This window comes from Sparus aurata, chromosome 10, assembly GCF_900880675.1.
Source record: "Sparus aurata chromosome 10, fSpaAur1.1, whole genome shotgun sequence".
In the NCBI taxonomy this organism is placed as follows: Eukaryota; Metazoa; Chordata; class Actinopteri; order Spariformes; family Sparidae; genus Sparus; species Sparus aurata.
Window position 1 is genome coordinate 6,260,858 of NC_044196.1, and position 13,766 is coordinate 6,274,623.

General features: G+C 39.0%; 2 protein-coding genes across 2 annotated transcripts; one reads left to right on the forward strand and one right to left on the reverse strand.

Annotated features, from left to right (window-relative positions):
• Nucleotides 1–1,726: 1,726 nt before the first annotated feature.
• LOC115589820 (low affinity immunoglobulin gamma Fc region receptor III-like) lies at nt 1,727–6,806 on the reverse strand. The gene is made up of 4 exons (XM_030430983.1): nt 4,256–6,806; nt 3,120–3,374; nt 2,748–2,993; nt 1,727–2,596 (listed from the first exon to the last, which is right to left on the reverse strand). The coding sequence occupies exons 1-4, from the start codon at nt 4,476–4,478 to the stop codon at nt 2,451–2,453; spliced, it is 870 nt and encodes a 289-aa protein (XP_030286843.1). The 5' UTR covers nt 4,479–6,806; the 3' UTR covers nt 1,727–2,450.
• A 2,620-nt stretch (nt 6,807–9,426) lies between these two features.
• LOC115589308 (butyrophilin-like protein 1) lies at nt 9,427–13,667 on the forward strand. Its single transcript, XM_030430155.1, has 6 exons — nt 9,427–9,502; nt 9,870–10,163; nt 10,266–10,388; nt 10,681–10,736; nt 11,350–11,460; nt 13,527–13,667. Exons 1-6 carry the CDS (start codon nt 9,427–9,429, stop codon nt 13,665–13,667), a joined length of 801 nt encoding a protein of 266 aa, XP_030286015.1.
• Nucleotides 13,668–13,766: the final 99 nt, after the last annotated feature.

A 13,766-nucleotide genomic window follows, 5' to 3' on the forward strand; every position in this document is an offset into this window, starting at 1 on the left:
TACACAGCATCTTAACTTTTGTGAAATTAATGTAATATGACAGACAGAAAAAAACAAGTGTGTGTGTCAGCACAGTTCTGTCAGTCTGTCACTTCCTGCTGCAAGATCAACATCCATCTGTCTGTTTGTTGTCTGGAGAAATCTGAGAGGAAGTTCTGAGATTCATGGACACACACACACAAACAGGGATATGAGCAACATATTGATATAAGTTGATTGCTCTTCAATGACTGATCTATGTGTGTTGTCTCCCAGAGACAGTTCAAGAAACAGAAAAGCAGCTCGCTCAGTCAGAACTCAACCACAGAACCTGCAGTTGTCTTTAAGGTCGACCCACGAGACAAACATATCCAGCTCAGAAACACATCCACTGAGGTAAAGTTGTTCATGTGTGTCCAAAAAAAATACGAGTTTTATATAAGATGTAACAATATTGTAACCAAGTGTATGAGGAATATTTCACATGTGTTCAAACCAACATGAATCCATGTTCTCATGTTCACATAAAGAGTGAAATGTAATCATTTATAAACACCAGAGATTTAACACTCGCTAACATTCATTTGTTATCTCGTCCTTCTTTCTCTTCCTCCATCTGACAATCAATTTCCCTCCTGCAGGACCAACAGCTGGGAGGCTGGGACTTAAAGATACAGGTCAACAATGAAGAACCCATCATACACACATTTAGGAAACCATTCAACCTCAAAGCTGGAAAAGTCTTCAATGTGAGCATTTCCCGATTTCTTGATAAATAAATAAAATGTCCACTTTTCTCTTCCTGTCTTTCACTACTGTTGATGTGTTCTATTTGAAATAAAGTAAACTTGTGGAAATCATAATAATGATAATGATAATGATAATAATAATGATAATAACAATTCATATGTTTGTGAACTTTGCATTTAACAGGTGGTGTGCCATGATTATTGGAGCCTGCATTGTCCCGTTGACCTGGTGTTGGAGGAGCTGACGTCCTGGAATCCTGCAGACACAGTGCAGGTTTCCCTCATCAGCGACACTGGAGTGACTCAATACAACTCAGTTTACAACCCCTGAAAGATAATAATGATTCCAGATGTCTCAGCATTATTTCCTCCAAACTAAATATTTACATTCAACTTGATTTAACACCACAAATGTATATAGGATAGTTATGTAAAAGGAAGTTTTAACTGTGTGTTGTTTTTTTTCTATTTGCTCTGAGTCATATTGGGTTCTCTGATGAGTTATTGATGATCGCCACATCTTTTTTATTTGCACATTTTCTGCTCAACAAAACAATTTCTGTGTATTATCTAAACTTTATTAATATTAAGAAGATATTTTAATAAGATTGAGTGGAAGGATGGCTGCTGCTTCTTTTTAATGGACATCAGTGGATTTTATGGTGCTCTAGGATTTAAATTCAGAAATCATGATGAATGTAAAGCTCAAAAAATAACATGTTGACTGATTCTCTCCTGAACTATATGAAGATACTGAACAAACTGAAGCTATGCTATGCTACCACAGTTATATATTACCAAGTCCTGAAGAAAAGAAAAAAAAATAGGTAAATATTCATGTTCCTGTTTTTATCCTAATGTCCTTATTTTGAGACAAACTGTCACTGACTTCACAATAACTGACCAGAACTCTTATTGGAAGTTTGCTGACTTTATTTTGTAAAATATGGCTTTGTGTTCTTCCTACTGAGGAACCACTTTAGTATTAATGCCCAACATTTAATTCTGAAACTGAATTCACTTTAACAAAGAAAACAGTTGAAAAATACAACTCTAAATGACAACGTTCTCTACGTCTCTAAAGTCTCTGTTCTCTCACTACATTTACCTTCCTGTTACATCTTACTGTATTATTTCAGTTTATTAGTTCAGTGTGTTCTGCTATTTTGGGACTAACAAAATAACACAAACATGGTTGATGCAGTAACACAGCAGATGGTTTAATGTGAATATTTAAACAGGCTAACTTTATGTTTCCTTATATACATTCGAGACACATCTGACCTTTAAGCTTCACTGAGCCTCCTGAACGCCTCGTCTCCATACATACAGACATTTTCTCGTGTGGTTTGTGTCTAAGGAGCTCAAATTATCAATAGCATCTGTGACTCTAAAACAGAACACAGAACAACATTTAATGACTGAGAGAACTGATATGAGGCTCTTTAAAAATAGTCGCTGCATCAGTCAGTCAGTACCTCTGTGGTTTTTAAACCTTGTCTGAGTGTGAGAAAGTCAAACAGACACTGCAAGACTGAACACGTAGCACAGAGAAGCTAAACACCAAACTTAAGCTATAGTAAAAGTAAAAAACATGAAGATGAAATGTTAAACAATCTTGGAGACTGTGTCAAAACCAAAGCCTGACAGTGGATTGCAATGACTAAACAAGCTTCCAAGACATTCTGTGGTGGTCATTTATCAGTCTTTTACAAGTTTGAGTTACTGCTGTGTATCTCTGAGTTTCCCACAGTGAAGCAGTCCCACCAGCAGCAGCAGAGGCAACATCAAAATGGTGAAAACAGTCCTTAAGACGAGGAGAAGGTAGAAGGAGTGATGTGAGAAGGGACACGTCTCTCTGTGAAGAGCTGCAAAGACAAATTGAAACTCTGTTTGGCTGTTGTTTGTTTTTGCTCTGATTTTCCTTATCAAAAATTAGTCAATGGAAAGATTGCAGACATGCTACAATATATTAATCTAATTTTAGCTACTTTAACTTTAAACTGCGTCATGTTTTACCTCTGACAGCCAACCAGCTCTCTGGTGATTCTCCACCTCCAACTGTCTTACACTTGTACCGTCCTTCATCAGACTTGGTGACACTGTGGATGATCATCTTTCCTGTAAAAGTGCTCCCAATATGGACGCCTTCTTTATAGAATTCAGCTGTGAGGTTGGAAGAGGTCACCTTGTTTCTGCAGCTCAGAGTCACATTGTTGCCCTCCGTCACAGGGCGGACAGGACTCTCCAGGATCACAGAACCAGCTGGAAAACAAAAGATTTGTAGCATTTTCTGAAATTTGACGAAAATACAGTTTACTTCTAGCTCTCCCCAAATTGTCTTTAACATTTAAAGAGATGATCTCATGGATTTAACTGCTTTAAACATACCTGTGACAGTGATGTTGACATGGTTGCTCCTCTCTCCTCCTTCAGTCTCACACCAGTATTCTCCACTGTCTGTTGGATAGGCTCTTTGAATAGTGCAAAACAGTGCTGACATCTTTTCATCACAGACCTTAATAAACTCCTCAGTGTTCCTGATGCCTCTCAACTGAGTGGAGCCATCAAGACCCTCACAGTGAAAAAAGACGGACTCGTATTCATAGACCTGCAGTCGGTTTGACACGATACGAAAAGCTGCATCTGACAATGAGAGACAGTAGAATAAGTTACAAAAGGAACATACATTACAGGACAAATCAAGACTAATATGCACCTTGTGACAGAATTTGAATCTGACTGTGAATGTTCTTGATCTTGATCAGCTTGTAATGTGTATTGCAGTTTCTGGGCTTCTCTCCTCAAAGGTGTCGGCGTGTAGTTTGATCATAAAAGAATTCTGAAGAGGCAATGCTGGGTGGAATGATGGAGCAATCTTTATTAAAACAGAATCTAGCACCTTGAGTCCAATTCAGAAGCGGCCGCGTTCTGATATTATCAAATATCTGGAAAAAGCAATGCCAAAATGCTTCTCCCTCTGCCTGATCAGAAATCTAATCAGCCCTTGATCTAAGGAGTTCTACCAAGTGCCACCCTTTTCTCTTCTCTCCCTGCATCTGCCTTTAGAGACCCTTTTCTGGTATGCACCCACTTCTTCTAATTGGTCATTTTGGTATATTATCCAATAGACTAAAAGAGGAGTTGACCTGTTCCCCTACTCTTCTCCCATAACTCATCTGGCCTGGCTGTGGTCAACTGTAGGTCTTGTCCCCAAAATGACCCAAATGGGTTCCCCATCCCTCTATGGGAACATAAACGTTTGGGCATCTCCCACCATTTGGCGGGGCCAACCTTAGGTTTTAGTACTTTATGATGGCCTGCCGTCTGCTAACCTTTAGCCTTCACCAGTTGAAAAACTACTTTGGGACCCCTGGAGCTGAGAGCCTCACTCTGTCTGCACTCCTACACTCACATGAGGAGAAACAATTAGTCATCATTCAATCTACACTAAGTAAACTCAAAAATCAGAATGTGTTGCCATCCAGATACCTCAGTATCTTTAGCATCGTCTCGATTCTGCTTACCTCCATTCTGAACATGTGTGTCCAGCAGAATGAATACAAGCATTACTGTATACACAAAGAAAACAAAATCTATGTCAACCATATACTTTTTTAGTTTGTACAGTATACTGTATACACAGAAACAAAAAAAATGAGATTCAGTACTCACACAGTCTGAAGCAGAGAGCTGCAGCCTCCATGGTGTCTTGCTGCTGTCTGAACATAAGACTGAACTACAGCTCATGTGTTACGCAGATGACAACTTCCACTTCCTGTTCACTTTATTTCTGATGTTGATATAGAAGCTGAAGTCAGTGTGGCTTTAACATACAGCAGTGTGGTGCAGCCTTGTGACGTAGGGGTAAGGAATCCAGCCATGAACTGCAAAGGGACGTCCATAAGTCTTTGTTTTTGTACTGGTTATACAATGACAGTGATGGCTGAGAATCTTGACAGACATGTCTTCAACCTTTACCTCTTGCCAGTAGTTTCTTGTTGACTACTCATTGATGCAACATAACTGGTAGCTTGATTGTGCACTCTGGACAGATACATAATGCACTGGTAGGTGAATCTCTCCACAAGTCAATTTCTTTAAATAAGCCGTGCCACATATTTTGTCAGTAGGTGATTGTAAAAATGGCTGTGCCTAACCAGAACATAAAGCTGAGAGACAATCCAACATTTTGCTTGCAGGTAAAATGCAGTTAAAAACACTTTCATAAAGAGCTTTTACAGTCAGCATCAACATCACATAGTTTAAAATTGGATGTGTGTGCCGCTAGTCTTCAGTCAGCATCTAATCAATTTGAACCTGACAAAGAAGACCTGTTCTGCCCCCTACAGGAAGATAATAGACCTAACACATTTCTCATGACCACTCCCGTCCGAAGAACAGTGTTATCTCTCCTGGTCTCTTTGTTTACAGCTGCAATGTTTTATACAAGCCATTAGTTGCCTGGCAACAGGCTTAAAGGTCAGTTGTGTGTTGAAAAGACACTCAAGCTGAAACCAGACAGAATCACAATACTGTGTTTAAAGTTAACTGATACATTAATAAATACAATATAATCAATGTTATAATAAATACATCTGAAATATAATTAACTTTACTTATTGATTTGTTGATTATGTTTTGAATTAAATCTAATCAATTTCTAGTTGATAACACAGAATTAATAAATGATTTACAGACTTCAGTCGCGCAGTCTGGGGAAGTAACCGACACATCATACTACAGGTATGGCGTCTTCTTTATTGACATTTGCTTGTTCTACATATTTTAACATCTATTTTGAAAGACGCTATCCCCTTTTAGAATGAAACTAGCCCTGTATTTAGACCACACATGTAGCTTACAAGAGAGTAATGTGGTTAAATGTATAGCCTGTGAGTCAATTGATCTGTATTTTGTCAACCCATTTAGAGACGAGGACATGAGCCAACTGTAGCTTTATAGAGAGAAACATGTCAGGATTTTCTGTGCTTTTTTCCTACGCAACCCAATCATAATATTGCTACAATGATATAGAACACAAGACATCTGTGCTGCTTTGAATTCAACATTTAAAATTTGTTATCATTTACATTTTTCTCACAAGTTCTTCACCTTAAGGGAGATTGAATACTTTATAGGTGGCGTATGCCTTTTACGTCTGCTCATGAATGGCTGAATGACTTCTTTAACCTTAATAACTATTCAAAAGCATTTCTTTTCAAACACTGTATCCTTGGTCCATTTTCAGAGCTGCAGCATGGTTCACCAGATCTACAGACTGTGCTTTCTTTCACTGCTTGGACCCCTGCTCAGTGTTTTGGTTTTAAATCTGCTCCTGACACACTTTTGTAGAGGTAAGATCATTGAGCTAATCATTAAATGTAAAGTGTGCAGTTCAGTGCTTTGACTGGCATTTCAATTATTCAAACACTGCAGGCAAAATCAATGCTATTGTTTCAGTGAAGCACTGTAGTGCTTCATGTCACATTAATAAGGCATTTAAGGTGAAATTAGGCTATGAATAATAATGAATGAAAATCTGGAATAATTATTTATTATGATCAATAATAAGATCCAATTTTCATCAGATCACCTCAGGGCACCACCCTCGACAGAGGGAATAGAGCCAATTCACCAAATCAGTCCCACACAAAAGTACTAAGCTGTCAGTTTGTAGCTCAGATTAATGATTAACTTAATAACTACAACCAAAATCACCATAGCTGCTATAATGGTCAAAGGGTTTTAGAGTCCTTGATGGAGTAAAGGTTGGCCAACATTCACTGTTTCACAATATTAAATAGATAGCATGTTGGTTAAAAAATGTTTTATTTAACATGAGGTGTCTGCACAGTTTCACATTCCGAGCTAAGATTTAACATCGATAGTTTGTTTTTCATTATGGTGAAGTAAGAAATGTGGCTGGTGTGGTGTTTACATGTCCAGGGGCCCCAAGAGCCATTAATCAGCTCTGTATGTGCGTTAAGGTGTAGCTAGGGCATGAGGCCCCTACGGAGCAATAAAAGTGAATTTATCTCTAATGCCAGAGGTTCGGAGCTGACTTAAAGTAGAACTTCGGTCGATTTAAACATGCAGCTTCATTGCTCAAGCTACCCTTGACTTGCAAGTACCGAAGACGCGAACAAATTTGGTCCAGCCATTACAGAGCTCCGTGAACGGAGATGTAGCATTGAACGCTAACAGCATGGGGTCAGAACTTTACACTGTGTTTTAAGCATCTTAACATGCTCCACATCTCACACCAAAAGTTATGCAACATCAGCAGACACCTTAGCACACAGCACTGTAGCGTGTATGACTCAAACTGAATAAAAAAGTCGTTAAAATAGTGTGTTTGTGCAAGGAGCTACTTACCTGTTTGTTGACATCCGTGTGTTCCGGTAGCTAGACCAAACTAGCATAACCATCGAGTGTGCACTTAACAGGCTAAACAGGCTATTGTAAGGCTCATGGCTCATGACAGGCTGTAACATGGACATGTACATTATGAACATAAGTAGCTCCTTGCACAAACACACTGTTTTAACTACTTTTTTATTCAGTTTGAGTCATACACGCTACAGTGCTGTGTGCTAAGGTGTTTGCTGATGTTGCATAACTTCTGGTGTGAGATGTGGAACATGTTAAGACGGTTAAAACACAGTGTGAAGTTCTGACCCCATGCTGTTAGCGTTCAATGCTACATCTCCGTTCACGGAGCTCTGTAATGGCAGGTCCAAATTTGTTCGCGTCTTCGGTACTGGCAAGTCAAGGGTAGCTTGAGCAATGACGCTGCATGTTTAAATCGACCGAAGTTCTCCTTTAATATATACATTTCCATATAAGCATGAAGAGACAATACTGTCAACTTTAGGCTGTAAGTTCTAAATCCCGCATCATCGGAGTTAAGTAATATACCGAAGATGAGCTATTACTGATGGAGTGGAGATAGGTCACTCCTCTTTCTCCTGTTGGATAGATGGACCCTCAATCCAATAAAGTGACCAATTAGAAGAAGTAGGTAGGTTACACTTAGTCAACAAATGCTGACAGCTTAACTATAATGCATCATATATGAGATATTCGAATGCTTGACTGAAATTCTTACAATTCCAACACTTTCAACTTGAATTTATACGACAATAGCAAATAGCTCAACGTAGCAGTTAATAATTTAAAAGATTTTGGTTCATCAAATGGGTTAAAAATTCGATTATTGTATCAATTCTCACCACAGTGCAACTGTTAGTAGTTACAAATCTATGTCTAATCCTGCAGTAGACTAGTGGGGTTCAATGTAAAGACTTCTGACCAGATGTGAATCTCAAATTATGGTGAAATGAATATTGCACAGTTATGATTGCCAACGGTACATTGCCTCACATAGGGCACCATGTGCAATACTTCATGCAACATTAATATGCGTTTTGGGTTATATTTGGCTATCAAAAATTATTAATGATTAGCAGGGATAATTATTAATTAGGATAAATAATAAGATTCAATTCATATCAGATCACCTCAGGGCACCACACTGTGCAGGGATAGCAACTTGGTGCTAACTTGCTTCCTGTTACTTTGACTGTGTATTTCACTGGAGTTTCTAACCCTATCTGGTCAGTGGGGGGTCTGTCATCCTGACCAATAGTAGCATAGGAATTCTGGGTAACTGAATTTAGTTCAGAGCCCATTTTTAAGTCTACAATCAGACAGACTGCCCAACAGCTGGAAAATGGGGGCAACTCGAGATCTCTGGAAGAAGAGGAACCAGAGTTCTCGTTCACACTGCCCAGGAGCTGCAGAGCAGGACTGAGTGATGATCTCTGAAGGGCAACTGGGTGGCAGGGCCAAAGGGCAAAGACACTCTGGAGGGTGATCATGTAGCTGAGTAGACTAAGGAAGCTGGCAGGTTAGCTGCAGCTGTAGCTAGGCAGCAGGTCAGGAAGCCGATGTTGGCAGGGGAGCCAAAGGCAATCAATGTTCAGCAGATTAGGAGGCGGGCAGCTGGAGATCTGCCAACTGTGGTCGCTGTGACTCAGAGGCGACCAGCTGAAAGTCGGTAGGGATAGTTAACTGGATGTCCAATGGGTAATCAAGAGCATGAGTCATCTGGGTTACTGACAGTTAACCGGGAGCAGACAAGAAAACAAGAGCAGGAGCTGGACAGATGTTTTGGGGATCAACAGTTCCCTCTGGAGGGTTTCCCTAAAGGTGGTTTCAGAGCAGGACCAGGAAAGGAACTGTGTTTTCTAACTGGCCAAGTGGCTGGATGCAACTGTTAGATTCTATTGCATCAAGCCAGTGGCTGGCAGACTGAGGTGCTGTAGCAGGTAGGAGGCTAGTTGGCTGGTGGCTAGCCTACCAGGGCGCTAGGTGGTGATTGACTGTCTGTTTGGTTACCTGCATGTGTTTATCAAAGCTGCATTGCATTGAATAAAAGACTGGTAACTGATGGTAAAATGTGCATAAATCTGGAAGAACTGTGATCTTACTGATGATTCAGTCTCTGCTATGACTGATACTGCACCTTTAATTTACTTTTCAGGCAAATATTCTTAGAAAACTGTCTCCTACTGTAGGAATTAATAAACACATCTATTTCTTTCCAGGTCATTCTCAGTTAATTGGTCCACCTCAGTCAATACTGGCAGGAATTGGTGATGATATCATTTTGCCATGTCACCTAAAACCTGCGATGGACGTTAATGCAGAGACGATAGAGTGGACCAGACCTGACCTAGGCCAGAGATTTGTCCATGTGAGGCGTTCTGGTCAGGACCTAGTAAATATAAAGAATCCATCCTACAAAGGAAGGACATCACTGTTTCCTGATGAACTGAAGCAAGGAAACATTTCACTGAAACTGTCCAAAGTACAACTTTCTGATCAGGGAACATATGTGTGTGACATTCCGCTAATGAATAAAAAGTCTTCCGTTAGGCTTGTTGTTGGTAAGTGTGATAAGGAAAATAAAAGAGGACACTTTCAAATTAACAGCTTCACAAATCTGCACATTTAAAAAAACATGTAATTGTGTGTATTTTATTGACAATAGTTTCAACATTGTACATTTTTGTCCAAAGTTACAATGTTTTCCTTCAACTCATACCACTGTTTTAAACTTCTCCTTTTGATCAGCATTACATACTTCATCAGTACCTGTCATCAGTCTATCAGGGATTGACAGAAACAAAGGAGAGGTGATTTTAAACTGTGACTCTAACAGCTGGTATCCAGAACCTGAGGTGTTCTGGCTGGACGGTGAGGGAAACCTCCTCTCTGCTGGACCTACAGAGACAGTCAGAGGTCCTGATGACCTCTATACTGTCAGCAGCAGAGTGACTGTGGAGAAGAGACACAGCAACAGCTTCATCTGTAGAGTCCAACAGAACCACATCAACCAGATCAGAGAGACACTCATCTTTATTTCAGGTAAACATTGTTACTTTCATGATGTGATCACTGTTTAAGTGTCAAATATCTGAAGTCCCATTTTCTATAACTGCCATGTTATTCTGTGTTTTATCATTTCAGAGGATTTCTTTGAGGTGCTGTCCAGTTCTTCTTCTACTACAGTTATTTTGGCTGTTACTTTGGCTGTTTGCATCCTGGTTATTCTGATTCTTGGCCTTTATGTAAGGAGACAAAAGAAAAGCAGTAAGTCACAAGTTGACTATATTATTTGTCAACGTCAAGCTACACAAGTTTCATGTGGAAAAGTGATGTGATTTTTGTTAAATTATCTTTCTTTTGAACAACATATCCATATTACACTGGTTATTGTGCTGATTAAATGGTGGCTCGCCTATGTTTAATTCAATCAGTCAAATTACCAAAAGTCTTTACTTTATAACATGATTTTAGACTGACTGCCTCATTTGCCGTGGAACACTCCCAAATCAAGTGAATGTCTTTTATGCTTTAAATTTACTGACTTTTATTTCTTTAGCAGAGAAGAAACAAAAGGGTGAAGTGCTCACAAAAGAGGAAGAGAAGCCAATGAAGGTATTGTACCAGTGAAAAGGCAAACAAGTAAATAAAAAGCAATAGTCGGAAACACAGTTTTAAGCAATGGGGATACAATATATTTGTATAGAGAAACAGGATCTGCAGCAACTATGACAGCGCAAATTTTACTTGATATTGGGACAATCAGACATTCAGTATATTTGGTCATATGTTATACAGAGCCTCGTATCCTCGTAGAAGGCACACTTCAGGTAGACAGAGGATAAAATTAGATCAGTGGAGATTTAACAATAGTAAAGAAGAGAAGAGATAACCTATATAACACAAAAATGTTATATTGATAGTTATAAGAACAGAGTGAACTGAATTGTGGTATCTACAGTTTTGAGTGTGCAGGACTGCTGTTGAGTGAAAATCACAGTTCACCTGAATCATTTTGTTCAGTTTAGCTCAAAATTTTATTTAATCACTATGAATGTACCACAGAAAACAACACTAAAAACATTGTATTTTTCATAAAACTACCAAACTACCAGTTAAACACACTAATGTTCCTCTTTAAATTCAAATGCAGAATGGATCAGAGCTTTACATTGGACTGATTGTGTCTCTGATCTAGTCTTTCTCCATGTCTCTCTTTAACTCCCAGATGAAAAAGAAAGATGAAATGAAAATGATCAAGAAGGAGAGACAAGATAAAGAGAAAGCTCAGAGTAAAGTGAGGATGCTGAAGGATCAGCTGGAGTCCAAGATCAAAGAGGTGAATGTGATCATTATTGACTTGAATTCAGATGACTTGTCCACTCAACTCTTTGTCTCTTCCACATGTTACTCTGATTTGTCTCCAGCCTCGTTTGTCCTCACTTCTTAAATGTCTCACAGCTTTAACATTTGTTCAGTTCATGATAAAAGTGAAAAGACAAATATCAAAATACAATGTGTATCCTGTAAGTGAGGGATAATGCCATTCGAGGTGTGCGCTGCGCATTGGACGGTTCTAAGGCCTCTGCGTCGTCCATTAATTCCTGATTATGGACGCCTCGAATGGCATTATCTAGCTTGTACCATGGTTACTTGCCAAAGAAACAAATTAATACCATTGATTTATATTTTCATGCGTTTTGCAATCAAAATATTACGTTGTTTACAAGCCATAACTAAGTTTCCCTGGTATTGCCTGAGAGTTTGACTAATACCTGGAACAATCATTACCCTCCCGTAAGGTTTTTATGCAACAGAAACATTCACTCCTCCAGTGAATAGGACGGATTATAGATATGACTTGTCTATTCGATGTTAATAACATTGCGTACGATTGACAACCAGTAAATATAGTTCGACAGTATGCTAGCTAATAAGGCTAGCTAGCTAAACAGACATGTCATTGTCCCCAAATCAATATCAAGTATTTAAGAACAAATGATCGGCCGTGTGTAACGTTACTGTGGCAGCAGCCTGAAGTAGAGAGCTGAACAGAGAACGGGATGTGAGATTATTCACTCAGAAAGTTTCGTATCAGTAAGTTTAGAGGGGAAGTGAACTTTCTGCAGCGTGTATGTTACTGTCGCCACCCTGTGGTGTTCAGAGGATAAGGCACCGAAGGACTGACGGGCTGCACTCACTGTTGGAAATAAAATATTCAGATTTTTGTCATGTGAATACATGACACGCCAGCTAAAGCATTAATTTAGAGCAGTGAACAGACACTTTGACTGGAACTACTTATATCAGGGATTAATGGACATCCTGCAGCCAATCAGGTCTCGCTGCCAAGCCATGTCTCTGTAGTGACAGCTGGTGTTTGTGTAGGTGTGAGTTTGTGTGTCTGTGTGTCTGTGCGTATGTGTGAGTGTGTGTATGAGTGTGTATATATTTGTGTATGTCTCTGTGCATGACCGTGGGGGTGGGAGGGTTGGGTTCTTTTAATTTTCTTCTCCTGATTTTATTTGATGTTTCTCTTTTTCTGCTGTCTGTACATTTCTGTAAGGCACTTTATGATACTTTTCTGTATGAAAAGCGCCATATAAATAAAGGTTGATTTGATTTGATTTGAATCAGAATCAAGTATTCCCCCAGACCATGGTATAATTACAAATCATATTTTGATTAAAATATGTAATTGAGATTATTGTTTTCATATTTATTATTAGTGTGATACAGGCATGTATACTGAAAGATTGATTGACATCCACTGCCTGTGACTTAGCTGCATATAGCCAACGTTACGTCTCACCAGTACTGCTTTTATTTCTGAAGATTGTTTAAATGTATGAAGTATCAAAGTATTTTCAATTAATTATAAACTAAAATAATTTGAAGCCTTTGGGATTTGTTTACTTTGCTTTTAGTTACTAGCTAGCTATTTAGTTCCATATTGTCACAATGATTTTAATATTTGTACTTTTGACCGTTTTAATATCGTCCCTTAAACACTTCCTGTGCGCGTGGTCGATGTTTTAACAGTGTTGATGTTCTTCTGTAGAGCTTCAGACGTTGTGGGTAAAGAAGCAACACACAGTAATAATGTGTAAAGCTCATCAAGTGTTGTTAGAGAAACTCTTCAGTCAGTTGATGTGAATGAGGAAGAACAGTGAGACAGACTGACTGAACTCTCCGCTGATCACTGATCACTTTAATCACACACAACTGAGACTGTGATTCATCTACAAACTGCTGCTGCTTTTCATCACCATCACTATTTCACCTCTCTGTTCTACTTGAAGTCAAATGAGCGTCCTGTCCTGTCTTATTGTTGATTCTGACTGACATCCTTTAATAAGAGAGACGCTCTCTCTTCTTCTGTCTGGATCTTCTCTCTACTCTCAGGTTGAGCATGAGAAAGATAAAGTCAGAGACCTCACAGAGGAGAAGAAGAGGAGTGAGGAAAAGCAACAGAAGCTACAGACCAACATAAAACAGGTTTGTCTGTTATTGATAAAGACTTTTGTTTCCACTGAAGATTTTTGACTACTTTCTTGGTTTTTAGCTTAAAATCGAATATTTGTCTTTTTTTAAACAACATATACACATAAAGATGTTCATTGTAGTGCACCGTAGTTCATCTCT

Excerpts from the sequence above, each read along its gene's own strand:
- LOC115589820 (XM_030430983.1), bottom strand. The coding sequence starts at position 4,478 with ATGAGCTGTAGTTCAGTCTTATGTTCAGACAGCAGCAAGACACCATGG. Across the intron at positions 2,994-3,119 it reads TGTCAACATCACTGTCACAG|CTGGTTCTGTGATCCTGGAG; the intron begins GTATGTTTAAAG and ends TTTGTTTTCCAG. Across the intron at positions 2,597-2,747 it reads GAGCTGGTTGGCTGTCAGAG|CTCTTCACAGAGAGACGTGT; the intron begins GTAAAACATGAC and ends TTGTCTTTGCAG.
- LOC115589308 (XM_030430155.1), top strand. The coding sequence starts at position 9,427 with ATGGACGTTAATGCAGAGACGATAGAGTGGACCAGACCTGACCTAGGC. Across the intron at positions 10,164-10,265 it reads GACACTCATCTTTATTTCAG|AGGATTTCTTTGAGGTGCTG; the intron begins GTAAACATTGTT and ends TTATCATTTCAG. Across the intron at positions 10,389-10,680 it reads AAGGAGACAAAAGAAAAGCA|CAGAGAAGAAACAAAAGGGT; the intron begins GTAAGTCACAAG and ends TTATTTCTTTAG.